The sequence below is a fragment of the Erythrolamprus reginae genome, chromosome 1, assembly GCF_031021105.1.
Source record: "Erythrolamprus reginae isolate rEryReg1 chromosome 1, rEryReg1.hap1, whole genome shotgun sequence".
NCBI lineage: Eukaryota > Metazoa > Chordata > Lepidosauria > Squamata > Dipsadidae > Erythrolamprus > Erythrolamprus reginae.
Window position 1 is genome coordinate 318,588,265 of NC_091950.1, and position 27,588 is coordinate 318,615,852.

A 27,588-nucleotide genomic window follows, 5' to 3' on the forward strand; every position below is an offset into this window, starting at 1 on the left:
ATATTGTTCCGTGGTTTTAAAATTATGGAATTCTTTGTAGACAAGATGAAAAGAACCTAAGATATATTTTTTTTAAAGTTACATGTTAAATCAAAGGATTAAAAATGCTTGATTTCTACAATTGTGTTAAATCTCATAATGCATTAAATCTAGTTTCTGAATTTAACCTATTTTCTAAATTTGTCTAAATTCACCCAAAACATGGAATCATACACTGATGGTTCATGAAATGTATTAAGCCACTCACAAACTTATAATGAGTTATAGTTAACATGTTGCATATATAAAATGACTAGATAGATCTCAACTGGCTTGATTAAGCTTATTGAATGATTGAGCCATTTTCATACAATTGGATAAAGTAGTTATTATTTGTGACTTTTCTTCTGGCCCAGAAATTGGATAGGACGGTGAATTTAAAATACCTTTGGAGTGTTAAAGGAACTATTATTGAAATGTTACATAATCTATTCTCAAATCAATTGTTCCTTTCCACACTCCCAGCTCAGAATCAGGTTATCTTTTATTTCATTTTGTAAAGCCAATTATTTATCTGTAAAAACAGAGAGGAAATTTGGTAATGTCATAGAAAGTAGGAAGGAATATGTGTTTTGTTTTAATATTTTCTGTCTCTTTTTAAAATCTTTCTGAAGTGATGTTGCAGGAATGTTTAGTAGCAAACAAACCATGTGGCATTTTAACACACATTTTACTTTTATTTTAACAATAACCCCAATTTGGGCAACTGAAAATTGGCAGTTTTGCCACTGAATTTCATTGTATGTTTTCAAGATTACAAAAGGAAAGGTCTGGTGATCCAGGACTGACATTGTCTTCTCATGTTGTAATCAAAACCTTGTCTCTGTGTTATACTGTAATGAAAGCATTTTATACTCAAATCTAACTTCATTTTGGCATAGTTATGCTTGGGGAAACAGATGCAAATTTAGACTCCGTATAAAGACCTACATTCTAAAAAAGTCTTTGGTGCCAAATCAATGTGCATTTTACTATAAACAGTGATACCTTGTCTTACAAACTTAATTGGTTCCGGGATGAGGTTCTTAAGGTGAAAAGTTTGTAAGACGAAACAATGTTTCCCATAGGAATCAATGGAAAAGCAATTAATGTGTGTAAGCCCAAAATTCACCCCTTTTGCCAGCTGAAGCGCCCGTTTTTGCGCTGCTGGGATTCTCCTGAGGCTCCCCTCCATGGGAAACCCCACCTCTGGACTTCTGTGTTTTTGTGATGCTGCAGGAGAATCCCAGCAGGGTAATCCCAGCATCGCAAAAACGAGTGCTTCGCTGGCAACGGAAGTGCGGCGGTGGGGTTTCCCATGGAGGGGAGCCTCAGGGAAATCCCAGCAGCGCAAAAACGGGTGCTTTGCTGGCAACAGAAGTCCGGAGGCGGGGCATCCCAGCGGCAGTGGTGGGTTTGTAAGGTGAAAATAGTTTGTAAGAAGAGGCAAAAAAATATTAAACCCCGGGTTTGTATCTCGAAAAGTTTGTATGATGAGGCGTTTGTAAGATGAGGTATCACTGTACATAATGTCAAGAATGAAGAGAAATCATATTTCATTACACCCACATGATTGGGAAGTATTTGTTCTATAATAAGAATGTTTAATTGATAATTGATTGCTTAATTCATTCATCCATTCGTTGCAGATCAGCTCTTCATTAAATTCTCTTTCTTTCTGAAGTAAACCAGTAAATTCCAGGTTGTTACATTTTTCATTTTCTTTTCCACTCAATTCCCCCCAACCATCACACCTCCATATTCATTTTCCTACTGACCTTTCTCTGCTTATCTTTCCTAGCTTATAATCATTTTGATTGTTATCAGGAGGCCCCTTAACTCCCTTCAATTCTCCAGCACACTGGAGAATGCTAAACACAATCCTTCTATGAAAAAATGCCAGTATTCAATACCAGCGCATTCAAAGCCTGTACATAAGAGTTACACAATATTGATTATGCAAATTTTTGCAAACAAGGGATTATGCAAACAAAAAAGTTTGCTTGAGGTGCCAACAACTCTTGTTGCAGCCTTTCTGGTCTAGTATTGAAAAGTTGAAGGTTTTTGGCCTGGATTTGAACTTTTGGGGAGTATGAGTCTACGGAGTCTACGGAGAGGGGCGGCATACAAATCGAATGAATGAATGAATGAATGAATGAATGAATGAATGAATGAATGAATGAATGAATTGAGAAGGGAAATGGGATGGGAACATTCCTCTCCTTTGTACTTCGAATCTCTATACGCAGGAATAAGATCCCAATGAAATGAAAATGTGTGGGGCAGCCTTTTCTTTCTCAACGCCACCGTTTTGGGCTGCTGCTTGCGGAGGCCTGCTTGAAAGGGGATTTCTAAGGCAACGCCATGATGGGAAGGTTGTGGTGCAAGGCCACTTTTACTAGCTACAAACAAGGCCTCCAAACCCAGAGAGAGCACACTACCCTGCTGAAAGCGGGAGATGTTTATTCCCTCAATGAAACCGAATTCTACTTGGGCAAAAAATGCGCCTACATCTATAAGGCCAAAAACAACACAGTGACTCTCGGAGCGTAGACCAGTAGGACCAGAGTCATCTGGAGGAAAGTGACCCATGCCCATGGAAACAGTGGCATAGTGCAAGTCAAATTCCGCTCCAACTTTCCCGCCAAAGCCATTGGACACCGGATCAGAGTGATGCTGTAGCCAGCCAGAGTCTAAATGTACACTGCAAATAAAATTGAAAGTATATTTTAAAAAAAGGAAAAAAGAAAGGGGCAGTATTTCAGCTTTGTATTAGTGTGTGTGTGTGTGTGTATCGTAGATTAGTCATTGAAAAAAAGTCTTAAGGGACAATTACTCATACTGTTGTAGACACTTTTTCATGCTTATATAGCTTGTGAGTTTAAGAAATCAACGAATAAGCAATTGTAAACATTGAGCTGACCTATTTTAATTGCTGATGTTTCAGGCACCAGGCTAAATAAAGTCTCTAATTTAAGTCTTCCATTGTTCCAACATGACAAATTCAGCAAAAGTGACTAGGCTCTTTGACAGGAACTCACTAAAAATCTTTTTTCTAGTTTTAAGAGTCAAAGGGAAATTATGCAGTTGGGGGGGGGTATCTTTAATATGGAACGAATTGAGCAACTCATCAAACAAACTGAAATTGATGTTGTCTTTTATTGAAAACCAATAAACCAATCGCAAAACCTTTCTTAATTATTTCAGAAGCTTATTAAGGATAGCAGCAACTACTAATGTTTGTAGAAATACTTTCCCATGTTTCATACATAGTTACAAAATTTCATATTTAATGGAACTTCACCTGGAATTATGAACTTCTATGAAAAATTCACTTTAGATCAGTGCTTATAAATATCTCAAATAACTGTCAGTGTTGAAAATGTTCTTGATGCTTCCTGGGTACCTTTAGTACCTAGTAATACATATAACGATCGTGAATTCTCTAATATAGCTCTTTCTTATATTCATAGAAATAAAATAGAACTATGATCACAACTGATTGAAATAGCATCTCTTCATTACCCATTCATTCTTTCTGTCAGATTTCATGTTGCAGTAGTGACATTATCTGCTGGAGCATTAATTTGATCATGAAAAACTGCTTCAAAAAAGTTTTCTTGAAAAAAACCCACAAACTCAAAGTTGTGTTGGCTTTTTAATTAATTTTACCAATCTGGGAAACTACTTTTGTATTTTAGTTTTCTTTTCTTTTACAAAAAAAAAACACTCAACATAATGGATGGGTGATTGTTTGATGTTGTTATTCTTCATACATAAGTAACCATTCACCTTTTTGTTGAAGTTCAGTGCATCAATATGTATTCTTACCCTTAAGTGTGTGTGTCTGTGTGTAAATAATCTCATTCTACATTTGATGAATTACATATTCATCCACTTTTTCATATTCCAGTGAGTGGCAATGCATGAGTGCAACATTTGCTTAACTGAGCAATGCAAATGCTCATAAAACTTTCAAATGGAGAATCAAATATTTGGATACTGAAACATATATGTTTTACTCTCGTGTATATTGATAGGAGACACTGCTGGCCCTCTTAGCTTTGACAATGTATTAAATGAGTTTTGCAATGCTTTGTTTTATTTGGTTTTATTTTAGGAACATCTAGAAAACATTTAAATGTCATTAATTTATTATATTAGTTCATATTTTGAGTAACATAAGAGTTTTTAGAGTTTTGTCTGTTCTAACTGTTCAAGTCATTTCATTAAATGTATTCATTTTTTTCTTTTTAAACCAAGCTTTTTTATTCTTACTTTTGGGTTTGGCTTCTAACAGTTTGTTTCCAGTAATTTTTAAATAATTATCATTTGCATATTGTAACAAGCATCGGAAGACAATATAATGTAATGTAATGCATTCATCATTTGAAGCATTGCATTTAATTTGTGTTTTCTCTCTTTTTTTTGTTTCATTTTTCTAGACAACATCAGGGGAAGATGTACGTGATTTCACCAAAGTGCTAAAAAACAAGTTCCGATCCAAGAAATATTTTGCTAAACACCCACGACTTGGTTATCTGCCAGTGCAAACAGTTTTAGAAGGCGACAATTTGGAGACGTGAGTTTTGAACAAAGATGAGGTCTTGCACAGAGCCAACAATTTTGAACAGAGATTGGGTCTTTTCAATATAATATTCTAACAAGTATGTTTTTTAAAGGTAGAAGCTACAATGAGAGAATGCAACATCATGTGTAATTAAACATGTTCTAATGCAAGAAAAAAGCTAAAACACAGAAGTATTAAAAATTCAGGCATAGTAAAATGTCCTTTAATAAAACATATAAGCTATACTTATTTAAGATACTTTTAAAGTACATTTCATGAAAGTGTCCAGTACAACTAAAATTACTTTGTAGTTCCATTTACTTAGTGGAAATGAATTAAATACAATTTTAAAATTGTCTACTGAACCATGCCCAGAAATTGGTTTTTTATTCTTTAAACAAAAAGGAGAACATACTTTCAATGTGATTACAGTGAAAGAGAAGCATGTCACTTAAGATGGTCTCATCAAATACATTCATCCGGAAAGTCTCTTCAAATTGCTCTCTAGTTCATGTGCATTGTAATACCATTAATGAATAGAAAGACCATTAGATTTAGTTTTCTATACATTCACACATTCTGTACACCTGTTTGTTGAATGGTATACATGCCAAAGGTGTAAAAACTGGTTTATATACTGAAAAATTGCAATCAAATCAAATTGTACGGAATGAATACTCTATATTAATGTAATAAACTATTAAAATCTGTATAAGATTCATTTTTAGCAAGATACTTTAAACAAATTCCTAAGAATTAAGAGGTATGTAAGGTTTTAATTAGTTCCTTTTTTGGTTATAAGACAGGTAAAAGATACCGTTTTTAAGATTATTGCTCTTCTTTTTGATTATCAAATGATCATTTTTTTCTGAAGAGGGTTTGGTTATGGGCAATTTCATTTTTCCTCTAGAACTTCTAAAACTAAATATTGGGGTAGAACAATAAGTATATTGTGCAATACCTGTCTAAATAGCATCAATATTTTAATTGTCTATTTTCTTTCTATACTTTTTTTCTTTCAGTCCTATCACCCTTATTAGTATGTGGCCAGAGCAGTATGAGTAAGTATCTTCCACCTTTGTGCTTGGTAAAATAGCAGAGTTTAATATATCAAATATTTCTTCTGCAAAATTGTGGAAATGAATGAGACCACACACAATTGTGGTTCTCTGAGTCTTCCATGTATTTGACTAGAACGGGCATGAAATAAAACTTTGCTACCACATTTGTATGAGTCAAGCCCATCACCTTAAGAGGCATTTCATTCTTTTGTGTTTAATACTGAAAAAAGTTCTTGTTTTTTATAATTTAGAAAATGCAATTTCTTTTCTCTTAAATTTCACTAGCCCCTCCCAATCTCCACAACTGTTTCATGATGACACTCATTCCAGGATAGAACAATATGCTAACAGGTAAGAGAGAAATTTTGTGTGTGTGTGTGTGTGTGTTTGTTGATACATCGCAGAACTGAGACTGACATTACAAAATATAAAGTATGCTTTGTTTTGTATTATCATATATCTGTGTTAAACATTAAAAAGTGATATAATGCATAATTAAAGTTGTGACCATCATTGAATAACTATGTAATTATTAATATATGGTGTGCCTCAGAAATACATCTTCATTTATCAGTTTGGGGTTTTGGAATTTTTAAATCTCTTAGGAATTGAATGGTTCTATAAATTGGTTTATCCTTTGCTCAAATGAGAGAAAGTTAAGACATACAACAATCTGATATCAAGCTTAGTTTATTTAACATCTATAAACTAATATAGAGGAAGGAAGGCCATTTTCCTTTAAAACTGAGTTTGAGATATGATGAGTGACCCCATCTTCTGTATCTCTTGCGGAACCTGAGGGGGACAGCAGGGCCAATAAAAATATTCTCTATAGATGACACAAACACATTCATACCACTCATTAAATGGGCTCCATCCCTCTCTGGGTTTCCCAGGCCCGCTGGTAGAAGCATATCTTCAGGGCCTTCCAAAAGAGTGTTAGATGATGTTCCAGAAAGAGGGAGCCACCACAGAGAAGGTATTTCTTTTGGGTCCCGCCAGATGTGTATCCTTAGGGGACTGGAACCCGCAACATTCCTTGCCTCCCCTCTCTGGTGGGTCAGTTAGATGTGGCCTATATCAAATACTACAGTTGCTAAATTGATAACTAATCTTTATGAAATATAATCATAATTTATCTTTCCTGAATATAATTTCCTTTTAGGCTAGCCCAAATGGAGCGAAGCAATGGTTCCTTCTTCACTGATGGTAGCTCCACCACAGGAAGTGTGTAAGTAGATTTAGTAACTGGAATTATTGTGAAAATTAATGGCCACTCATTTAGAGCTTATGTGATATTTGGTACATTTTTGTCTCAAAATGGTAGAAAACTGCTTTGCCAGGGTTTTTTGCCATTGTGCAATTCTAGATAACTCTAGGGTCCCCATCCTCCTCAAAAACTTTTTGCAATTTATTTATTTTTTTGCCTTTTCAGGCAATTTTATAATACAAACAGTGGCATTATTTATGCATTGTGTATTCATATACAGTTCATTTATAGTTCAAACACGTAAACTATATCTTTATGCTGCCCCTCTTTATTTCTAGGGAAGATGAACATGCTCTTATCCAGCAGTATTGCCAGACTCTGGGTAGTGATTCACCAATGAGTCAACCGCAAAGTCCAACCCAGATCTTGAAGTCAGTGGAGAAAGAAGAACGAGGAGAACTTGAACGAATCATTGCAGATCTCGAGGAAGAGCAAAGGTTCCATAACCCTGTTCTACATTCACCATGTCTTGAAGATTAGCTATGAAAAAAAAAATACTAAGGGTCAGAGGTTTATTTCTGTGTGTCAGTAGGAAAATAGGAATCAAATACATATACTAAATATAGTCTTTCAAAATTGAAATGGTGGGAATTGTTCCTTTCCTTGGTTGGCCATTCCCTTCCTTTGTTTTCTTCTTGTAACTCGACATTTCAACCAATGTAAATAATTGGCACCCACTCAGGATTCTCCATGACAACCTCCTCCTGCCCCCGTGATACTTCTCAGAGTTCTCTCTTTTAAACTCAATTAAGCTCCTCCCCCTCTCCCTCCCTTTCCTTTTTTTAAACACTAAACATAAAGGCAAGAGACACTCTATTGGTCCAAGGTTGAGGACAGGATTTACAATCCAGAAATCAAAATTTCAGTCTCAGTCTTCTCCAAATAGAGCTAGAAAGATTCCAGACTAAAACCAAAATCTAGGTTATATTCCCAAGAAGTAGCCAACTTTTATGATCCTGAAGACCATCATAGCCATTTGACTGAAACAGCAAGATTAGGATTTTCACTGCAGTCCAAACTATAAAGCCCAGGAGGACATACTGTTCTGTCTGGGTCACTCCGGAAGCCAATACCAACCCAAAAAGAGAAGTCAGACACACCGATAAAAGGCAAAGGCAGTTTATAAAATTCAAGAAAAAACACCGGTAACAGAAAATGTCCTTACAAACAGGAAAATGCTGTATCTTCAGATATATCCACGAAGGCAAAAGTCCATGCAGCAATACAGGATTCTTGCTGCCAATATGAGGCTGTAGATAGCAGACCTACACCTCCCATGGGTCTTCCAAACTGCTGGGCCACAAGCCAGGAACAGAGACGCCGAGAACAAAGCAGGTCACCGTAACTCCAATTGATAACACTCCACATGGCTTCAAGGGCTTGCCTGCCTTTTAAACCCTGCTAAGGAGGACCACACCCAAGTCCAGCTGTTCCTAATTCAGTGCTGATAATACTTCTTTAATTGCTCCTTTCTTTGATCTGAACGTCTCTGTCGCATGTCAATGACGGCTTGTGTGTCATCACCTAATGACTCCAAGCTACTGGCTGGGGAGAGACCCCCCCCCCAGGGCTCTCATGCTGTTCTCCTTCGTCCCATTCCTGACTTTCCTCTCCCCTGTCCGACTGTTCAGCCCCCTCCTCTTTGCTGTCCTCCTCCTCCGGGCATGGAGCCAGCAGAGACACAGCTGGTCCCTGAGCAGCCTCAGGCTGAATCACAACACATACTAGACCAGCAGAAGAAAAATAAATACATTTCATTAAGCATAGTTAATATCGTTCCCAGTGCATTTTTTTCTTTTGCATCAAAACTATAATTTGGCAGAAATTTCTAGTGTGTGGAGGATCACAAATAATGTGTTGTGTCCTTGCGTGAACCCTTAGAATTTCACAGTACCTAAATATCTAATACAGGTATTTCCTGAGTGAGGTGAAACAATTCTGTAAGAAATGAGCTTGTTGTTTTTTTTATTAATGAGGCAGAATCTGAAAGAGGTGAGATTTTCTCTAAATTAATTTGGACATAGAGATTGACTCATTTGTTCATTAATAGTAGGATCAAGAAGTGACTTCTCTGTTCAAATATGTGTTATAAGCCAAATTGCTATTGTCCCACATACTATTTTGCAATAAAACATTATTAAATTCAGCAGCTAGTATAGAATAAAAGATTAGTGATATATGATTCTTGTGAACACAAGAACAAGGGGACACAATCTGAAGTTAGTTGGGGGAAAGATCAAAAGCACCGTGAGAAAACATTATTTCACTGAAAGAGTAGTAGATCCTTGGAACAAACTTCCAGCAGACGTGGTTGGTAAATCCACAGTAACTGAATTTAAACATGCCTGGGATAAACATATATCCATCCTAAGATAAAAATACAGGAAATAGTATAAGGGCAGACTAGATGGACCATGAGGTCTTTTTCTGCCGTCAGTCTTCTATGTTTCTATGTTTCTATGATGTACTATGCTGTACATTATTTAAAAAATAGCCCTGACCTGAACTTTTCCCAGGACTGTTGAGGTTGTATAAAGGGAATGTTTAAAACCATGGATGGAGATTTTTCACAGCCATTTCTCACCACTTCACAAATCACACAAGGAAAAGTTGCATAGAGAGGTTTCTTGTTTGTGCAGCTCTCTGAATTATTTTGTGCAGATAACCTGCAGTAAGAGGAGGGGACTATTCTATTAACTTTATATTCTGCCATCACAAGTCAAACATTTATCTTATAAGTTGCTCTGACCTTTTCATACCATTAGATAACAAGAAGCTTTAAGTGGATTTTCCTGTCATTTTTCTGCTATAAAAATCAGCTGCTTTTTAAAAATTCCCTGTAGGATGCTACAAGTGGAATATGAGCAACTCAAGGAACAGCATCTTCGAAGGGGAATCAATGCCCTAAATTCACCTCCAGACACAGCTGTGTCACCTCATCACACTACTGAAGATGCTGAACTCATTGCAGAGGCCAAACTTTTACGACAACACAAAGGGCGTCTGGAAGCTAGAATGCAAATCTTGGAAGACCACAACAAGCAACTGGAATCTCAGCTTCACAGGCTACGACAACTGCTGGAACAGGTATTGTATTCAGTGACCCCCCCACCCCTAGGACAACAGTTATTTATAGACACACAGTATGAAGTTAGTTAATTGTATTTGACTTCTTTACAGATGCACTGTTTTGAATTCTGTTTGGGTTCTCTCTCCAAAGTGATGTTATTTTTTTGCCACATTTGTGTATGTGTATTTATGTGTGTGTGTGTATGTGGTGGAGCTTCAATTAGTTTGAAGCAGAAAAATAAATCACCAAACTCTAAATGGGTGGCTACAGTAAGCATTTTAATTATCTCTTTTAGTAATTAATAGAAAAAAACAAGAAGGAATGTGATTTTTTAAATCTTTTGTTACTATTACCATATTTTTGGAGTATAAGATGCACCTCCCCCACCCCCAAAAAAGAGGGTGGAAATGTCAATACGTCTTATACACCGAATACAGCCATTTTTGCTGTTCTGAAGCCCCGCCCCATGTCCTATTTTTGCAACAACAAAAAAAAAGGCCCATTTTTCGCAAAAATGGGGTGGACAGAGGATCTGGGAAGCTTGCAGAGAGCTCCTGGGTGCTCGGGAATGGTGAAAATGCCCCCATTTTTGTGGGGGGAAATGGGCAAAAAACAACCAAACTTTTGCCATCTCCTTGAAGGCTTCCCAGACCCTTTGCCCACCTCATTATTGTGACAAAAAGGGTGAAAAATGGTCCGTTTTTTGCAAAATCAGAGGTGTTTTTGCCTTCGATCTAGCATGACTGAGGGAGGAGTTCTGGGAGTTGAAGTCCACTAGTCTTAAAGCTGTCAAGTTTGAAGTTTGTAAAAAGTATACATCAGTGGTGGGCTCCTGGCGGTATGGCTAATTGCCCATAGCTCTACTGCTCTGGCCATGAGTGTGGAATCGAGCGCAATATTGATTCCTGCACCTGTGCACGTAGCAAAATCTTGCACAGGGGCGTACATGTGCGCGTGTTTTGGTGAGGTCTTTTGCGTCCCCGCATGCTCACTAAAAATCTCACTAAAACGTATGTGCGTCCCCAAGGGACAATTAGCCATACCGACAGGAGCCCACCACTGGTATACATGTTTGTAAAAAGTATTCTGCCACACTGGTATTTTATGTTACATTACTTAAATTACTTATTAAAAACATTATAAATAATATATTACTACACCATTTGTTTCAGAATACTTTTCCCCTTGTTTTCCACCTCTAAAATTTAGGTGCGTCTTATATTCAGGTGCGTCTTATACTCCAAAAATACACTAATTAAAAAACTTTCATTCTGAAATATGCTCCGTTTAATACTTCCCCTGTTTTTGAGGCATTGAACTATTTCACAAATTTTACTTTTTTCATAGGGCACAGGAAACATTTTATAATAGCTTTCTTTCAACCTGTTTGTGTAATTTTTCTAAGCATTAATATGCATGATTCTTTTAAGTGTCTATTTGTGACATGGTTCAGTTGCATTTCTTTTCAATTGGTTTTAAAATGGACTATGTGGTGACAGGTGTTATGTAACCTTGTGACATGTGCTACTGTTTGTTTTTCTAATATCTTATTTGCAAATCAGTCTCATTTTTTAAAAAAAAGATTACTTTGTGAGTATTATATATTGACTGAAAAGTGTTGAATAGATTAATAACCTGTCAAGACTGTATTCTCTCTGAGCTATGGGGGAAAAAAACCCTAATTGGGCTGCTGGTATCAAAGAGAATACTGTTGGTAAGATTATTTTGAATTCCTGCATTTCATCATGTTAAAATTTCATATTTCAGGTCACAGTCTGAAGGTGTACTTACTATTTTTATTTCAACAAGGATTGATGTTTGCCATGAAATTTGGCCATTGTGTCCTAAATATGCAATAACAAAGTCAGATTTAGAGATGAAACGTTGGAGCTTCATAAAGACATGTTAAAAAAAGAAATTCCAATGAACTCATAAATGTCAACTAAATCCTTATGAAAATCTGGAAGCTTGCAGAAAAAAACATATTTATTACTCCATAGACAAGGAATAAGAGAAATAAGCTATCAGTAAATTAACCATTGTTTATATGGCATCAGAATCAATTGAGTTTGTCAAAAAAATGGAAGCAAAGTATTTTGTGAATTCATGTCAAGCTGATTAAAAAATGAATCTGATGGAATTTATAAGACCAAAATTTACTGAGAATTGCTTTGTAATATATAACTATTTAGTATTATATGGAATTTAACTTCTCTCATTTGTAATCTAGTAGGAAGAGCCATCAAAACTCTGCTAAACATTCCTCTTTAAATTACCATATTTTTGGAGTATAAGACACACCTTTTTTTCTCCCTAAAAGAGGCTGAAAATTTGGGTGCATCTTATACTCTGATTATAGCCTTTTTTTGGAAGCTTTTTTCAGCCCTAACTAGGTGCTAACGATCTTCCCAGCTCATCACCTTGCAGGATCTTTCATTGTTATTCTCTACCAAGAATGTTTTTCCAGCCCTAAGTCTTTGCAGGCTTTTTTTCATTGTTCTACTTGCTCCAAATAAGTTTCTTTCCAGCCCTGACGAGGTGCTAACAATGTTTCCAGCTCTTACTGGCTTGCAGACTCTTTCATTGTTACTCTCTCCAAATAAGATTTTTTAAAGCCCTAATCAGGGGATAAAATAATGTGCTGAAGCTTACTGGACTAAGAACACTAGGCAAATGAATACCTGGTGTGCAGATCCCCCCTCCATTTTCCTCCCCAAAAACGAAGGTGTGTCTTATACTCTGAAAAATATGGTAGCTAATGAAAAACATCTAGAAAAGTATGGAAGAAAGAAAAAACAGTACTAGGAGAAGATTTCACTCCATAAATATTTTATGGGGACCCATTTTAGTTTATCATGTACTGAATAGAACATGAAAATTGTTACTTAAATATGTAGAATTAATTGAACTCTAGAAAACCAAGTTTACCTGCAGTATTATAAAGAAATGTTTCTCAATGAGTGAAGAATTCTGGGAATTCTTCAAGTTGCCAAAATTGAGAAATACTGCTAGAGACAGTGGTCCCCAACCTTTCCAGCTCTACAGACCAGTGGCAATGGCGACGGCCTCATGGGGCAGGATGGTTTAGCATGTGTGCATGTCGCTTGAACAAATGGGGCTTTGCAAACTGTCTGCCAATTGCATGGCCCAGTTCCCCAGGGGCTGCCGACTGGTACCAGGCTGAAGACTTGGGGTTGGGGACTTCTGGCCAGAGAGAATTGTCATTGCATTGGTAATGATATTCTGCTCTGACTCTTGGCTCTACACATCTTTGAACTTTGAAGCCAACATAGGATTCAGTTTACATCAAAACTGTTATGAAGTCTGATATATGTGTCCCAGGGATGGGCAGTAGGCAGGACGGGGTGGAATGCTGTTCCACTGGCAAATGAAGCTGTGTGCCCAGCTCCAGCTGACTATCCCCCTCTCCCATCCGCCTCCTCCTCCTTCGAAAGCAGTAGGGAGACCAGCACCGGCAGGAGTTGCAGGGGGACCATTTCCTCCCCCCTCTTTTCTCAAAAGCTCATAGGTACCTGTTCACCTACCTACCCAGCCTGAGGCAGGGGGTGACCCAGGAAGGAGAGCGTGGGAAACACGAAGCAAATTATCTCCCAAGAGAGAGACACTGTTGAGGTTGTAAGTCGAGGACTTAACAGTTCACTTGAACGATGATGATCGTTCAAGCCACTCCCATCTGGTCACATGGCCAGCAAGCCACACCTACCCAGTCACATGACCGCCAAGCCACACCCACAAAATAAGCCACACCCACAGTGTGGCAGTAAAAAATTTGGGCTGCCCATTACTGATGTGTTCATTGCTAGCTGAAAAAACTAATTGCCATCATGACTTTGGGATATGGAGAAAACCAGCAAGTTCAGTGAGTGACACTTACCTCTGTCCAAAGCTTGCTCTTCTTTATGGTATCTGATTCATTCCAATTCCGGCTATTGAATACTACAAAGTACGTTTTATTACATTTGATCAGATATTTAATGTTTTCTCTGCTATGTTCAAATTAACTTCTTTCTAACTCTAATTTACAGCCTGAAACAGATTCCAGGGTTAATGGAAGCTGTTCTAATGCTTCACCTCAGCAATCCACCCTTGGGTATTCATCCGATCAGGATGCTAGTTCACAGTTTAATCAGACAGGTAAGTTATTAATTACTGCACAGCTAGTACTGTTATATTTCCCTTGAGCCAGTTTCCAAAGTCTATTGAGCTATAAAATTAACCCCATGCAAAATGTATCCTGAGATCTGAGACACCTTGGGATTGTATATTCAGGTAGAAATTTGAGTTATAGGGCTACCCCTTTCTGTCCCACACCTGTGTTTTGTTCATTATATAAATATTTGGTATACAGTGAACCCTCGAGTTTCGCGTCCTCAAGCATCGCGAAAGGGCTATTTCGCGAGTTTTAAACCCGGAAGTAAACTCCACCATCTGCGCATGTGTGCGTAGATGGTGGAGTTCCCCAGCTGGGAAGCTGGGCGGCTTCCCTGGGTCTTTCCCCTCTTGCTCCGTAAGACCCCAGCGGCGGCGCGAGCAACGGCGTGGGCGGGCGGGCGGCACGCGCGGGGACACCCCAGCTCCGCTGCCCAGCTGGGGAGCGGAGCTGGGGTTTCCCCAAGCGCGCGCGCGTTGCTGGGGCCGCTCCCCAGCTGGGGATTGGAGCCAGGGTTTCTCCAAGCGCGCGCGCGTTGCTGGGGCCGCTCCCCAGCTGGGGAGCGGATCTGGGGTTTCCCCAAGCGCGCGCGCGTTGCTGGGGCCGCTTCCCAGCTGGGGAGCGGAGCCGGGGTTTCTCCAAGCGCGCGCACGTTGCTGGGGCCGCTCCCCAGCTGGGGAGCGGATCTGGGGTTTCCCCAAGCGCGCGCGCGTTGCTGGGGCCGCTTCCCAGCTGGGGAGCGGAGCCGGGGTTTCTCCAAGCGCGCGCGCGTTGCTGGGGCCGCTCCCCAGCTGGGGAGCGGATCTGGGGTTTCCCCAAGCGCGCGCGCGTTGCTGGGGCCGCTTCCCAGCTGGGGAGCGGAGCCGGGGTTTCTCCAAGCGCGCGCGCGTTGCTGGGGCCGCTCCCCAGCTGGGGAGCGGATCTGGGGTTTCCCCAAGCGCGCGCGCGTTGCTGGGGCCGCTTCCCAGCTGGGGAGCGGAGCCGGGGTTTCTCCAAGCGCGCGCGCGTTGCTGGGGCCGCTCCCCAGCTGGGGAGCGGATCTGGGGTTTCCCCAAGCGCGCGCGCGTTGCTGGGGCCGCTTCCCAGCTGGGGAGCGGAGCCGGGGTTTCTCCAAGCGCGCGCGCGTTGCTGGGGCCGCTCCCCAGCTGGGGAGCGGATCTGGGATTTCCCCAAGCGCGCGCGCGTTGCTGGGGCCGCTTCCCAGCTGGGGAGCGGAGCCGGGGTTTCTCCAAGCGCGCGCGCGTTGCTGGGGCCGCTTCCCAGCTGGGGAGCGGATCTGGGGTTTCTCCAAGCGCGCGCGCGTTGCTGGGGCCGCTTCCCAGCTGGGGAGCGGAGCCGGAGTTTCTCCAAGCGCGCGCGCGTTGCTGGGGCCGCTCCCCAGCTGGGAAGCGGCCCCAGCAACGCGCGCGCGCTTGGGGAAACCCCAGATCCGCTCCCCAGCTGGAGAGCAGCCCCAGCAACGCGCGCGCGCTCCCCAGCAACGTGCTGCGGGCGGCGGTGGAAGTAAAAACACCATCTGCACATGCGCAGATGGTGTTTTTACTTCCGCACCGCTACTTCGCGAAAAATCGATCATCGCTTGGGGTCCTGGAACGGAACCCTCGCGATGATCGAGGGTTCACTGTATTCATTTTCCTAATGTAACAACAGATATAAAACTTTTTGTTTGGCGAGCATTTCTTCTTAAAATTAGAAAGTTAATGTACAAAGAATCAAGTAAGAATTTATTACAGAAGCTGCTTAGTGTAATATATATTATCCAGGTCAGGTATGCAATTTATTCTTAGGAAAAAGTATAATTGCTTGTATGTGGTTTGTTATTCAAAATAACAAAGCGTCATACTTTGGCTGAAAAATTCATAACTTTTCTGAAATTGGAAAAAACATTATTCATTCATTTATCATTTTAGCCACTATAAAGCATTTTTAGCCATTATAAAGCCTTTTGGGCATCTTGCAAAAATTTAATATAAAACAATGAAATATTAAGAAGAATGTAAGAGCTAAGTAGATAAAATGGCCAACAACCCCAAAACCATCAACTGAATATGTTACTACTAAATATTCAACAATTGTGAAATGATCCCATTAAAGACAAGCCACAGGCATGACAAGTAAAACAATTACTATGATATTGTTACCTCATGGTGATAGATGGCTTTGACTTTATTGTAATAGTTGAGATTAAAAATAAATTTAAAAGGGTGAGGTTTTAACTTTTTAATTAAGTACAAGCATTGATACAAAAATGCCTATGAATAGGATATGTTCTTTTTGCATTTCTCGCTAGTCAAGATGAAAATATTACAGATGTTTCCACAGCTGCATAGAGGCCCCTGTCCTAATTTTTCAGCTTCTGTGGAATTACACTAAACTATGCTGCCAGTATTCCACAGCACAGAGAAAAAAATGTTGGTTTTGTGACTTTCAACCTTTTAAACTTTTTAAAAAAGTGACCCTCAGTGTTTTTTGAACAACTAATGTTCGTATCCCAACCCCTCAAAAATTTTAAATGCCCAAGCCAAACTTTCCAATATTTGCATGTTTCTTTGCAGACTTCCTAAGTTTGTAGGTGAGAAGGTATGGATGGACACACGGGTTGATCTATGTATAGACGGATAGCTAAATGGATAAGTTAAATGGATAGTTAAATAGATGGTTAGATGAATGGATGGGCAGATAGATAAACCTCTACATAAGAAGAGAAGAATTTAGGGATAGTGATTTCTGACAGTCTCAAAATGGGTGAACAGTGCAGTCAGGTGGTAGGGAAAGCAAGTAGAATGCTTGGCTGCATAGTTAGAGATATAACAAGCAGGAAGAGGGAGATTGTGATCCCGCTGTATACTGTGTTCAGTTCTGTAGGCCTCACCTACAAAATATATTGATAAAATTGAACGGGTCCAAAGACGGGCTACAAAAATGGTGGAAGGTCTTAAGCTTAAAACCTATCAGGAAAGACTTAATGAACTCAATCTGTATAGTCTGAAGGGAAAGTGGGGACATGATCGAAACATTTAAATATGTTGAATATTGTTATAGGGTTAAGTAAAGTTCAGGAGGGAAGTGTTTTTAATAGGACAGTGAACACAAGAACAAGGGGGCACAATCTGAGGTTAGTTGGGGGAAATATCAGAAGCAACGTGAGAAAATATTATTTTACTGAAAGAGTAGTAGATACTTGGAACAAAAATTTCCAGCAGACGTGGTTGGTAAATCCACAGTAATTGAATTTAAACATCTCTGGGATAAACATATATCCATCCTAAGATAAAATACAGGAAATAGTATAAGGGCAGACTAGATGGGCCATGAGGTCTTTTTCTGCCCTCAATCTTCTATGTTTCTACTAACCACAAAACAGTCCAGATTATGAAATGGGGTTTGGGTCAAATAGAAGCGGATGAATACCCCAAAAATATTATAAATCCCAAAACCCTTAGGGAAGCTAGAGAACAAGGAGCCAACTGTTTCCTTCAGGTACCTCAACTTTAAGGCATACAACCAAAGACTGGTACTTGAAGGCAAGGAACATACATCATCTTTACGGAGTCATTTGGCAGCCAGGGCTACTGGGTTTTTTTTGTTGCTGTTATTTTCTTTATTCAAAGTATATAGATTCTTGTCTTTATGATGATCATTGGCCATTTGGGCATTGAGGCTTTCTGCGGAATACATTGACTTGAAACACAGAGCCATTCTGCATGTATTGCCTAATTGATAAAGCTGCAATATTTCCATAACTAATTGCCTTGGTAAAATTCTGTCCAATATCGTTGCAGGCATCATGAACAAGCTTTATAGTTCAGATATGAGAAAAAGGATAAATTGATATTTTTAATTTCTATTCCCCTCTATCCAAGCCATTCTCAATGACCCATTCTTTCATAATGAATCAAAGATTAGTGGAATTCTTTTTTAAATTATTCTGAAAACCAGAACGATAATAAAAGTAGCTAGGGGGGCTTTAAACACTATTTGCTTTTTACTAAAACTTTTGCACATTTTGTTCCCCTTAGGTATAGATGACTTGCTAGTTCCACCTCATCATACTAGCACAGATTTAACAGAGGTCATGGAACAAATCAATAGCACATTTCCAGCTTGCCGCTGTAAGTATTCAACATACCAAGCCAAGAATCTGAAGCTGAGCTTGAATACAATTGCCTATTCGAAAGCCAATCATTTGATGTTCTATAAAACTGTTCACTGAGTACACTTAAGAGGCTCTCCAGCCTGGACTCAAAGGGCAATGATTACTTTCCCAAAAATATCATATGGTAATATATTATTCCATAATATATTCAGATCCATAAAGATCTGAAACTTAGTTTCTTAAAAAAGAACTCTTTATTTTCATTATGCGGGAAAGGTCTATGACGAAACAGCTTATAAAAATTCATAAATTTCCAGAGTTTAGCTGTGTTAGCCTGTTGAACCGAATGCAACAGAATTGAAACAGATTTCTTATAGCATATACTGTACACTAAAATGTTTTCTAAATGACATCGTGCAGAATGCAGCTGCGAGAGCAGTCATGGGCTTACCCAGGTATGCCCATGTTTCACCATCACTCCGCAGTCTGCATTGGTTGCCGATCAGTTTCCGGTCACAATTCAAAGTGTTGGTTATGACCTTTAAAGCCCTTCATGGCACTGGACCAGAATATCTCCGAGACCGCCTTCTGCCGCACGAATCCCAGCGACCGATTAGGTCCCACAGAGTGGGCCTCCTCCGGGTCCCGTCAACTAAACAATGCCGGTTGGCGGGCCCCAGGGGGAGAGCCTTCTCTGTGGCGGCACCGGCCCTCTGGAACCAACTCCCCCCGGAGATCAGAACTGCCCCTACTCTTCCTGCCTTCCGTAAACTCCTTAAAACCCACCTTTGCCGTCGGGCATGGGGAAACTAAACATCTCCCCCTGGGCACGTTGAAGTTATATATGGTATGCCTGTATGTGTGTATGTTAGTATTGGGGATTTTCTTAAACTTATAATATTTTAATTAATTGGATTGTATTGGATTGTTTTCACTTGTTGTGAGCCGCCCCGAGTCTTCGGAGAGGGGCGGCATACAAATCCAAATAATAAATAAATAAATAAATAAAATAAATAAATGATACAAATTCTGTCAATTGCCATTGGCATCAATGTAAATGTGGCTAAACCACATGGCTAAACCCATCAGAGGTGAGATCCATCTCCACTCTCCTATCCTCCTAACCTAAAACCTTGTCTATGTTGCTTGGCCTTGGACCTCTATAGGATTTACTACATTGGGGGTAGTTGACCAGGTAGAAAAAATTCCTACCCCCAGACTGCCCAACATCTTGGTTTTTAACTTTTAATCTCTTTAATTTTAATTAATTTAGCACTTTTTAACTTTTTATTACACACTAAGCCACCCAGAATTGCTTCATTAGTAAGATTAACAGCATAGAAATTTTATTTTATTTTATTTTTTAAAATGTATTTGTCTGAATATGGAACTTGCATAAATAATGCTAGCCTTGATTAAGAGAGATGGGACTGTTCATAGCCAAAAATACAACATGTAGATAAAAAACTAAGGAACCCTACTATTTCAAAAATGCCTTAGTATTGCATGTTCCGGTACTTTATTACATTATAAACACAAAAACAGTATGATCACAGGAGAGTGAATCTTCTCATACTATAGAAAAACTTTTTATTTAGATAAATCCGCAATCTGTACTGGCTTATTTAAAATTTGTTGCTTTTTATATGGTATGCAGAATGTCACCTTATATAACCAGCTTATAAGGAATGTACTTTATGCTATTGGTGTAACCTGTAGCTTGATTTTTTAAGTATTTTGAAATACTATAATTCAATAACAGATATACAGTCTTTCACGTGTCTTTTATTTGTATCATTGTGTCCATCCGTATCCTTGATGTAGAATAATTAATAACCTTGGCCATATGTCCAAGAATAGATCATCTTATTTATTAATTAGATTTCCATGCCACCCTTCTCCTGAGACTCAGGGAAGCTCACAACAAGTAAATACAGAACATGTAAGAAATCTAATATTAAAACACACTAAAAACTTCAATACTAAAAATATATAATTTAAATTCTAAAACCCCAATATATTTAAAAACCAACCATCCACATTTATCCTATCATTCAGTCATAGGCCGGGGTAGATGTTAAAATTTCAATGGCCCCAGGCCTGTCGGCAGAGATGTGTTTTTATGGAAGACTGGGAAGATGAGGACAGTACAAATCTCCGCAGTGAGTTGATTCCAAAAGGCTGGGGCTGCCACAGAGAAGGCTCTTCCCCTAGGCTAGTGATGGCAAACCTTTTTTCCCTTGTGGGCATGTGCTATCATTCATGCTTGAGTGCCTACACCCATAATTCAATGCCTGGGAAGGGTGGAAACAGCTTCCCCCACTCCCTGGAGGCCAGAAAGTGCCCATTTCCCAATTTCTGGTGGGCTCAGTAGGCTTGTGTTTCGTCCTCCCCAGGCTCCAAAGATTTCCCTGGAACCAGGGGAGGGTAGAAACACCCTGCCCCATCCCCCCTGGAGGCTCTCTGGAAGCCAAAAGTGGCCTCCTAGAGCCTCTGTGTAAACCAAAAATCAAATGGCCGGCCCACACATGCACTTTGGAGCTGAGCTAGGGCAATGGCTCACGTGCCAGCGGATATGGCTCCGCGTGCCATCTGTGGCACCCGTGCCATAGGTTCGCCATCACTGTCCTAGGCCCTGCCAGACGGCATTGCCTAATTGACAGAACCTGGAAAGACCAACTCTGTAGGACCTGACCAGCTGCTGGGATGCATGAGGCAGAAGACGATCCTATAGGTAATCTGGTCCAATGCCATGTAGGGCATCTTGCCGCAGGAAAGTACACACTTATTTTTATTGCAAGTGTAACAAAATTATGTGCCCAAAATTTTGTGTAAAATGCTAATTTACATTGTTTCTGTTCATGCAATGTCTCTTTAATAGGAGAAGTAGGCGGGTCAGGAAGGTTTATGGTACATTGCAGAGTTTCAGTTAATGAACTTAGTTCTCTCTCTCATTCTGAACAAGTGCTATTACACAGAAATGTGGATTACTTGCAGTTAAAAATATTTATCAGATTCAAACTCATCATTATCCTCTTGGAGATGGTCTTTAGAACAAGCTATTTGGAAAGGCCTGCATAAGGTCAAAGCACTTTTTAAAATTCTCCCATATTTAAGGGATTTTAGGTTTAGCATTTAGACTTATATACCGCTTGATAGTGCTTTTATAGCCCTCTCTAAGCGGTTTGCAGAATCAGCATACTTCCCCAAAAAATTTGGGTTGTCATTTTACCCACCTCGGAAGGATGGAAGGTTGAGTCAACCTTGAGTTGGTGGTGAGATTTGAACTGCTGAACTACAGTTGAACTATAGCTAGTACTTAGCTGAAGTAGCCTGCAGTGCTGCATTCTAACCACTGCACCACCCAGCTCTTATTTTTCCTTAGAAACTAGGAGTTTTAACATCTCACCCATACGTGCGCATGCAATCTTGTATCCCAAACCTATGCTAAATTGTGAAAACTGAAAAGATCCCTATATGACTGATGCTTTCTTTTGCCAGAACAACTCATGGCTTGACATCAACCAAAGGACTTGTACTTTCTTTGTCCTTTTTTGTTCTCAGCTATAACCTTCATTTCACATTTTACAGTCATAATATTATAATTAAAAATAAGGAAAGGTAGGAACATGCTTTCCTTCAGACTAAGCAATTTCAAGAATTTACGAAATCAGCTTTCTGTATTGTTTAAAGTGGAAAATGATAGCTTGCATGAAACACATCATTATCTTGTTTGAATTCCTGCTTCCAATTCTATCCTGGAATTGATCAATTGAAGGAAATTAATTTTCTGATGCTGAAAAATGGTCAGGAACTATAGAATTCCATGGAGCTGTAGCAAAAACTGTGAAATTGTTAACCTACTGTGAAATTTAACCTTTACACATAGTGCCTGAAGTGCTTTAGGAAACGTAAAAACAGGGTTTAAAGTGTATTTGAACATTGAAAACATACTGATGGTTATGTTATTTGAAAATAAATAACTAGGCAATGTTTGGGCAGCAATATCAGAGAATTTAGACTTGAGCTTTCAGACTTTGGATAAATAGATGTACTGTATCTTACTGTCTACATGGGAATGGGATTGAAGGAGAGATGAAAGATGAAATGGCTATTTTATATAGTAGTCTCTTGCCTCCCCAATCCTTCAGGATATTTCAAATAAAGCAGTTCATTGGTATAGTTGTTTTTAAATTAACAAATACAATGAAAGGGGAGTTAATTACATGTTTTGTAAAGCAAGATGTTGGATTTCAAAAAAACATTAAAGATAATATTTACGGTATTTAGCAGAATACCTGGATGTCCTTTTCTTATCACCACTTTTTGATGCTATTCCTCCCTTTTTTCTGTTTGCAAGCCTTCAGTGACATATTTATTTATAATTATGCTTTTTATTATTTTATTATTTATTTATTATTTATTAGATTTGTATGCCGCCCCTCTCCGTAGACTCGGGGCGGCTCACAACAATAACAAGAACAATGTAAAAAACAAATCTAACAATTTAAAAAACACTAAAACCCCATTATTAAAAGCAAACACACACACAAACATTCCATGTATAAACTGTATAGGGCCGGGGGAGATGTGTCAGTTCCCCCATGCCTGAAGACAAAGATGGGTCTTAAGAGCTTTACGAAAGGCAAGGAGGGTGGTGGCAACTCTGATATCTGGGGGGAGTTGGTTCCAAAGGGTCGGGGCCATCACAGAGAAGGCTCTTCCCCTGGGTCCCGCCAAACGACATTGTTTAGTTGACGGGACCCGGAGAAGGCCAACTCTGTGGGACCTAACTGGTCGCTGGGATTCGTGCGGCAGAAGGCGGTCCCGGAGATATTCTGGTCCTGTGCCATGAAGGGCTTTATAGGTCATAACCAACACTTTGAATTGTGACCGGAAACTGATCGGCAACCAATGCAGACTGCGGAGTGTTGGTGTGACATGGGCATATTTAGGAAAGCCCATGATAGCTCTCGCAGCTGCATTCTGCATGATCTGAAGTTTCCAAACACTTTTTAAAGGTAGCCCCATGTAGAGAGCATTACAGTAGTCGAGCCTCGAGGTGATGTGGGCATGAGTGACTGTGAGCAGTGACTCCCGGTCCAAATAGGGCCGCAACTGGTGCACCAGGCGAACCTGGGCAAACGCCCCCCTCGCCACAGCTGAAAGATGTTTCTCTAATGTGAGCTGTGGATCGAGGAGGACGCCCAAGTTGCGGACCCTCTCTGAGGGGGTTAGTAATTCCCCTCCCAGGGTGATGGACGGACAGATGGAATTGTCCTTGGGAGGCAAAACCCACAGCCACTCCGTCTTATCCGGGTTGAGCTTGAGTCTGTTGATACCCATCCAGACCCCAACAGCCTCCAGGCACCAGCACATCACTTCCACTGCTTCGCTGACTGGACAAGGGGTGGAGATGTAAAGCTGGGTATCATCTGCATATTGATGATACCTCACCTCATGCCCTTGGATGATCTCACCCAGCGGTTTCATGTAGATATTAAATAGCAGGGGGGAGAGGACCAACCCCTGAGGCACCCCACAAGGGAGTAACCTAGAGGTCAACCTCTGACCCCCCACTAACCCCGACTGCGACCGACCGGAGAGGTAGGAGAAGAACCACTGAAGAACAGTGCCTCCCATTCCCAACCCCTCCAGCCGGTGCAGAAGGATACCATGGTCGATCCCTTAAAATAGTTAATGGCTACAACCAATGGTTTGCTTTTAAATCTGCCCATCTGGTCAGAGAAAAATATACACTGAAGTAGAATGCCACTTAAAATAATGCCCACAGCAAGGTTTAAAAATCTTATCAGACTGGTGGATTTGATACAATTTCACTATTTTTTTCTTCTTTTAAAATATCTATATTAATTTATCACTTTTTTAAAAAGAAAACAATAGTAAGTACAGAAGAAAATCAAGGAAAATTAAATTAATAGACACAATATTTCACTATTTTTTTGCTAGGATTTTGGAAATTTTGAGATGAGAGTCTGAAAATGTTAACCAAATACCCAATGTTTAGACAGGCCATAACCAAATAGGAGAAAATATCTCTATTTTTTCCATGAAGAAAGAAGTCTCCTTAGAAAATCTTAAGGGATTTTGTTTTTTAAGTAGAAATGTTCTTTATTTGTATTTCTTTTATAGCAGCGATCCTCAATCTTCTGCGTGACATGGGCTGGTTCTGTAGAGAGCAGTTTTTCTGTGAATCCTATGAGGGCATAGTTCCACTAATGCATCAACCGGTTCCTAGCAGGACAGGACTAGTGGCGGTCCATGGACTGGGGGTTGGGGAGCCCTGGATTACAGTATGTTAGATTTGTTTGGTTAGTGTTCCAAACACAAATGGGTGCATGCTAATGGTTGCACTCCCAGAATTTCATCCGGTGTTTCCGATCAGTTTCTGGTCACAATTCAAAGTGTTGGTAATGACCTATAAAGCCCTACATGGCATCGGACAAGAATACCTATGGAACCGCCTTCTGCCACACAAATCCCAGCGGCTGATTAGGTCCCAAAGAGTTGGCCTTCTCCGGGTTCTGTCGACTAAACAATGTCGTTTGGCGGGACCCAGGGGAAGAGCCTTCTCTGTGGTGGCCCCAGCCCTCTGGAATTAACTACCCCCTGGAGATTCGAACTGCCCCCTCTCTCCCCATCTTCCGCAAGATGTTAAAGACTCACCTATGCGGCCAGGCATGGGGATATTAATTCCTCCCTCTCTTCTGACTGTAGCACTTGAGAATGGTATGACTGTGTCGTATTGATTGTTTTTAATATTAAGGGGTTTTAATTTTACTTTTTATTAATTGGATTTGTATCATTGTTACTGTATTTGTTGTTGTTGTGAGCCACCCCGAGTCTTCGGAGAGGGGTGGCATACAAATCTAATAAATTATTATTAATTATTAGATTTATTTGATTTATTAATTATTATTATTATTATTAATATCAGTAGGCTTTACAGCATCCTGTGTGCAATGGGGAAACTCTTGCCGATTGTGTTAAAGGCAAAACCTCTTTTGTAATAAACATTACAGTAACAATAGACAACTGTTTTTGTATTGCAGCTTTTTTCCCCTCAAATTAATGGCATGTAGTTCCTAGTAATCAGCCTGTGATGACTGCAGCTCCTAACAAATTAAATTTAATGAAAGTAGAGTCCCTCCAGGAAGATCCTCTACAGTCAAATGTTACTTTCTAAAATATAATGAGCTGAATTGCTTTGTGTTGTAATACCATTATCTGGCACCCACAGGAATAACATAAATGTCCATTATGCTCAGTAGATGGCATGGCACTGACTTTTTCCTTTAGACAGAACAGCATTTATTTTCCCCTCTTGAATGCATGTGAAATATAGAAAGAAATACCAAAAGTTAGCATCCTTATTTATTATCCACATTGTTCAACTAAGTTTGATACATAACAAAATGCCACTGGCTTTTCTTTACTGTTGATCTCATAGTTGCTACATAGCTATCACAACTCTAGTAGTTATATCCTCCATGAATTCATCTAGTATTCCTTTAAAAAAGTGATCATTAGATTTTTATGGCAGTGAATTTCATAGGTTTTCTCTAAGCTATCGAATATTTCATCTTTGTCTTTATGAAATCATTCACCATCATTTAGCTTCCATTAGATGATATTTTGTCTTGTATTATAATAATAATAATAATAACAACAACAATAATAATAACAACAATAACAATAGTAATAATAGTAATAATAGTAATAATAATAATAATAATAATAATAATAATAATAATAATAATTTATTAGATTTGTATGGCGTCCCTCTCTGAGGACTTGGAGTGGCTCAATGTTGCAGTGTTTGTTAGTAGATGACATTAAAGTGATATTCCGGAAGTGTTCTTCACACATAGGTAGTCCTCGACTCACAACAGTTCATTTAGTGACCTTTCGAAGTTACAACAGCGCTGAAAGAAGTGACTTATGAGTGTTTTTTACTTTTATGACCATAGCAGGATCTCCACGGGTCATGTGTTCAAAATTCAGATGCTTGGCAACTGATTCATATTTATGTTGGTCCTGAGATCACATGATCACATTTTGCAACCTTCTGACAAGCAAAGTCAATGGGGAAGCCAATTCACTTAACAATCATGTTACTAACTTAACAACTGCAGTTATTCACTTAACAAATATAACAGGTAAGTTGACAAAACATGGGACAAAACTCACTTAGTAAATGTGAGCAACGGTATGAGCACTTAGCAACAGAAATTTTAGGCTCAATTGTAGTCATAAGTCAATGACTACTTATATTCATTAACGCAAGCAAATAAGTAGAGCCTCCTCACCAACCAGTTACACTACTGGTACTTTACTCGGAATGAACTAAGACCCCACAGTAATTGCTTAATTATCAAACAGAAAAAAGCAGGAAAATTAAAAAGGCTCTCTGAGAGAAAAAAAATATGAGAACCTGAAACCTTCTCCCACTTTAGGAAGAGTTCTAAATCTTTTCCTTGAAGTTCCTGCTCCTTTCAAACTTTTTGAGTATCAGCATTAAGCCTAAATTCCAATTCCACTTTAGAAATAATTCTACTGTGCCTTTGATATTCTTTAAATGATAGGATTTTCTCTTCTAATCATAGTGCGTGGAGAGCAAAGGTATCTTCATCCAGTAATCCACTGTGATCGGAATGGAAATTAAACTTCTGTCTGCCTCCCAGGCAGCGGAGGGGGGGAAATGGCATCAGTAGAAGTAGAACATTTACTTTGTGTGCATAAGAAAATACTATAATATATGAATATTAGCCAGCTAGTGAGAGCCTTTTTGCCTTTATTCAGAGCATCTCTTCTTTGTTATTTCATACTTTGTAGAAGAAATTAAGTTCTGTTCACAGTGCAGAATTGAGCCTGTTGTTGAAGGTTTTGTGGTACATATTAAAATATATACATTAAAGAACAAGTATGTTAAAATTGGGCATATTAATGGAAGTAGAATAAGAAAAAAGGGATTTTCTTGCTTTCTTTATTTGCAGAATTCGTAGAAATATACTTATAATTCAGTAGTTGCAAAATTGATGCAGACCAGATATAAAATGATTCCTATATGAGGACAGAAGGAAAATGAGGACAGAAGGAAAAGGGGGGACATGATCGAAACATTTAAATATGTTAAAGGGTTAAATAAGGTTCAGGAGGGAAATGTTTTTAATAGGAAAGTGAACACAAGAACAAGGGGACACAATCTGAAGTTAGTTGGGGAAAAGATCAAAAGCAACGTGAGGAAATATTATTTCACTGAAAGAGTAGTAGATCCTTGGAACAAACTTCCAGCAGACGTGGTTGGTAAA

General features: G+C 39.3%; 1 protein-coding gene and 1 pseudogene across 1 annotated transcript in view; both read left to right on the forward strand.

Annotated features, from left to right (window-relative positions):
• The window catches only part of UTRN (utrophin), a 463,318-nt gene that overhangs the window by 428,145 nt on the left and 7,585 nt on the right, over positions 1-27,588 (forward strand). The window contains 8 exon segments of the mRNA XM_070733661.1: positions 4,464-4,600; positions 5,611-5,649; positions 5,935-6,000; positions 6,815-6,880; positions 7,198-7,356; positions 9,763-10,006; positions 14,036-14,144; positions 18,180-18,272. Of these exon segments, the coding sequence (XP_070589762.1) occupies positions 4,464-4,600; positions 5,611-5,649; positions 5,935-6,000; positions 6,815-6,880; positions 7,198-7,356; positions 9,763-10,006; positions 14,036-14,144; positions 18,180-18,272 (913 nt within the window).
• Positions 2,383-2,768, forward strand: LOC139157178 (large ribosomal subunit protein eL33-like; annotated as a pseudogene).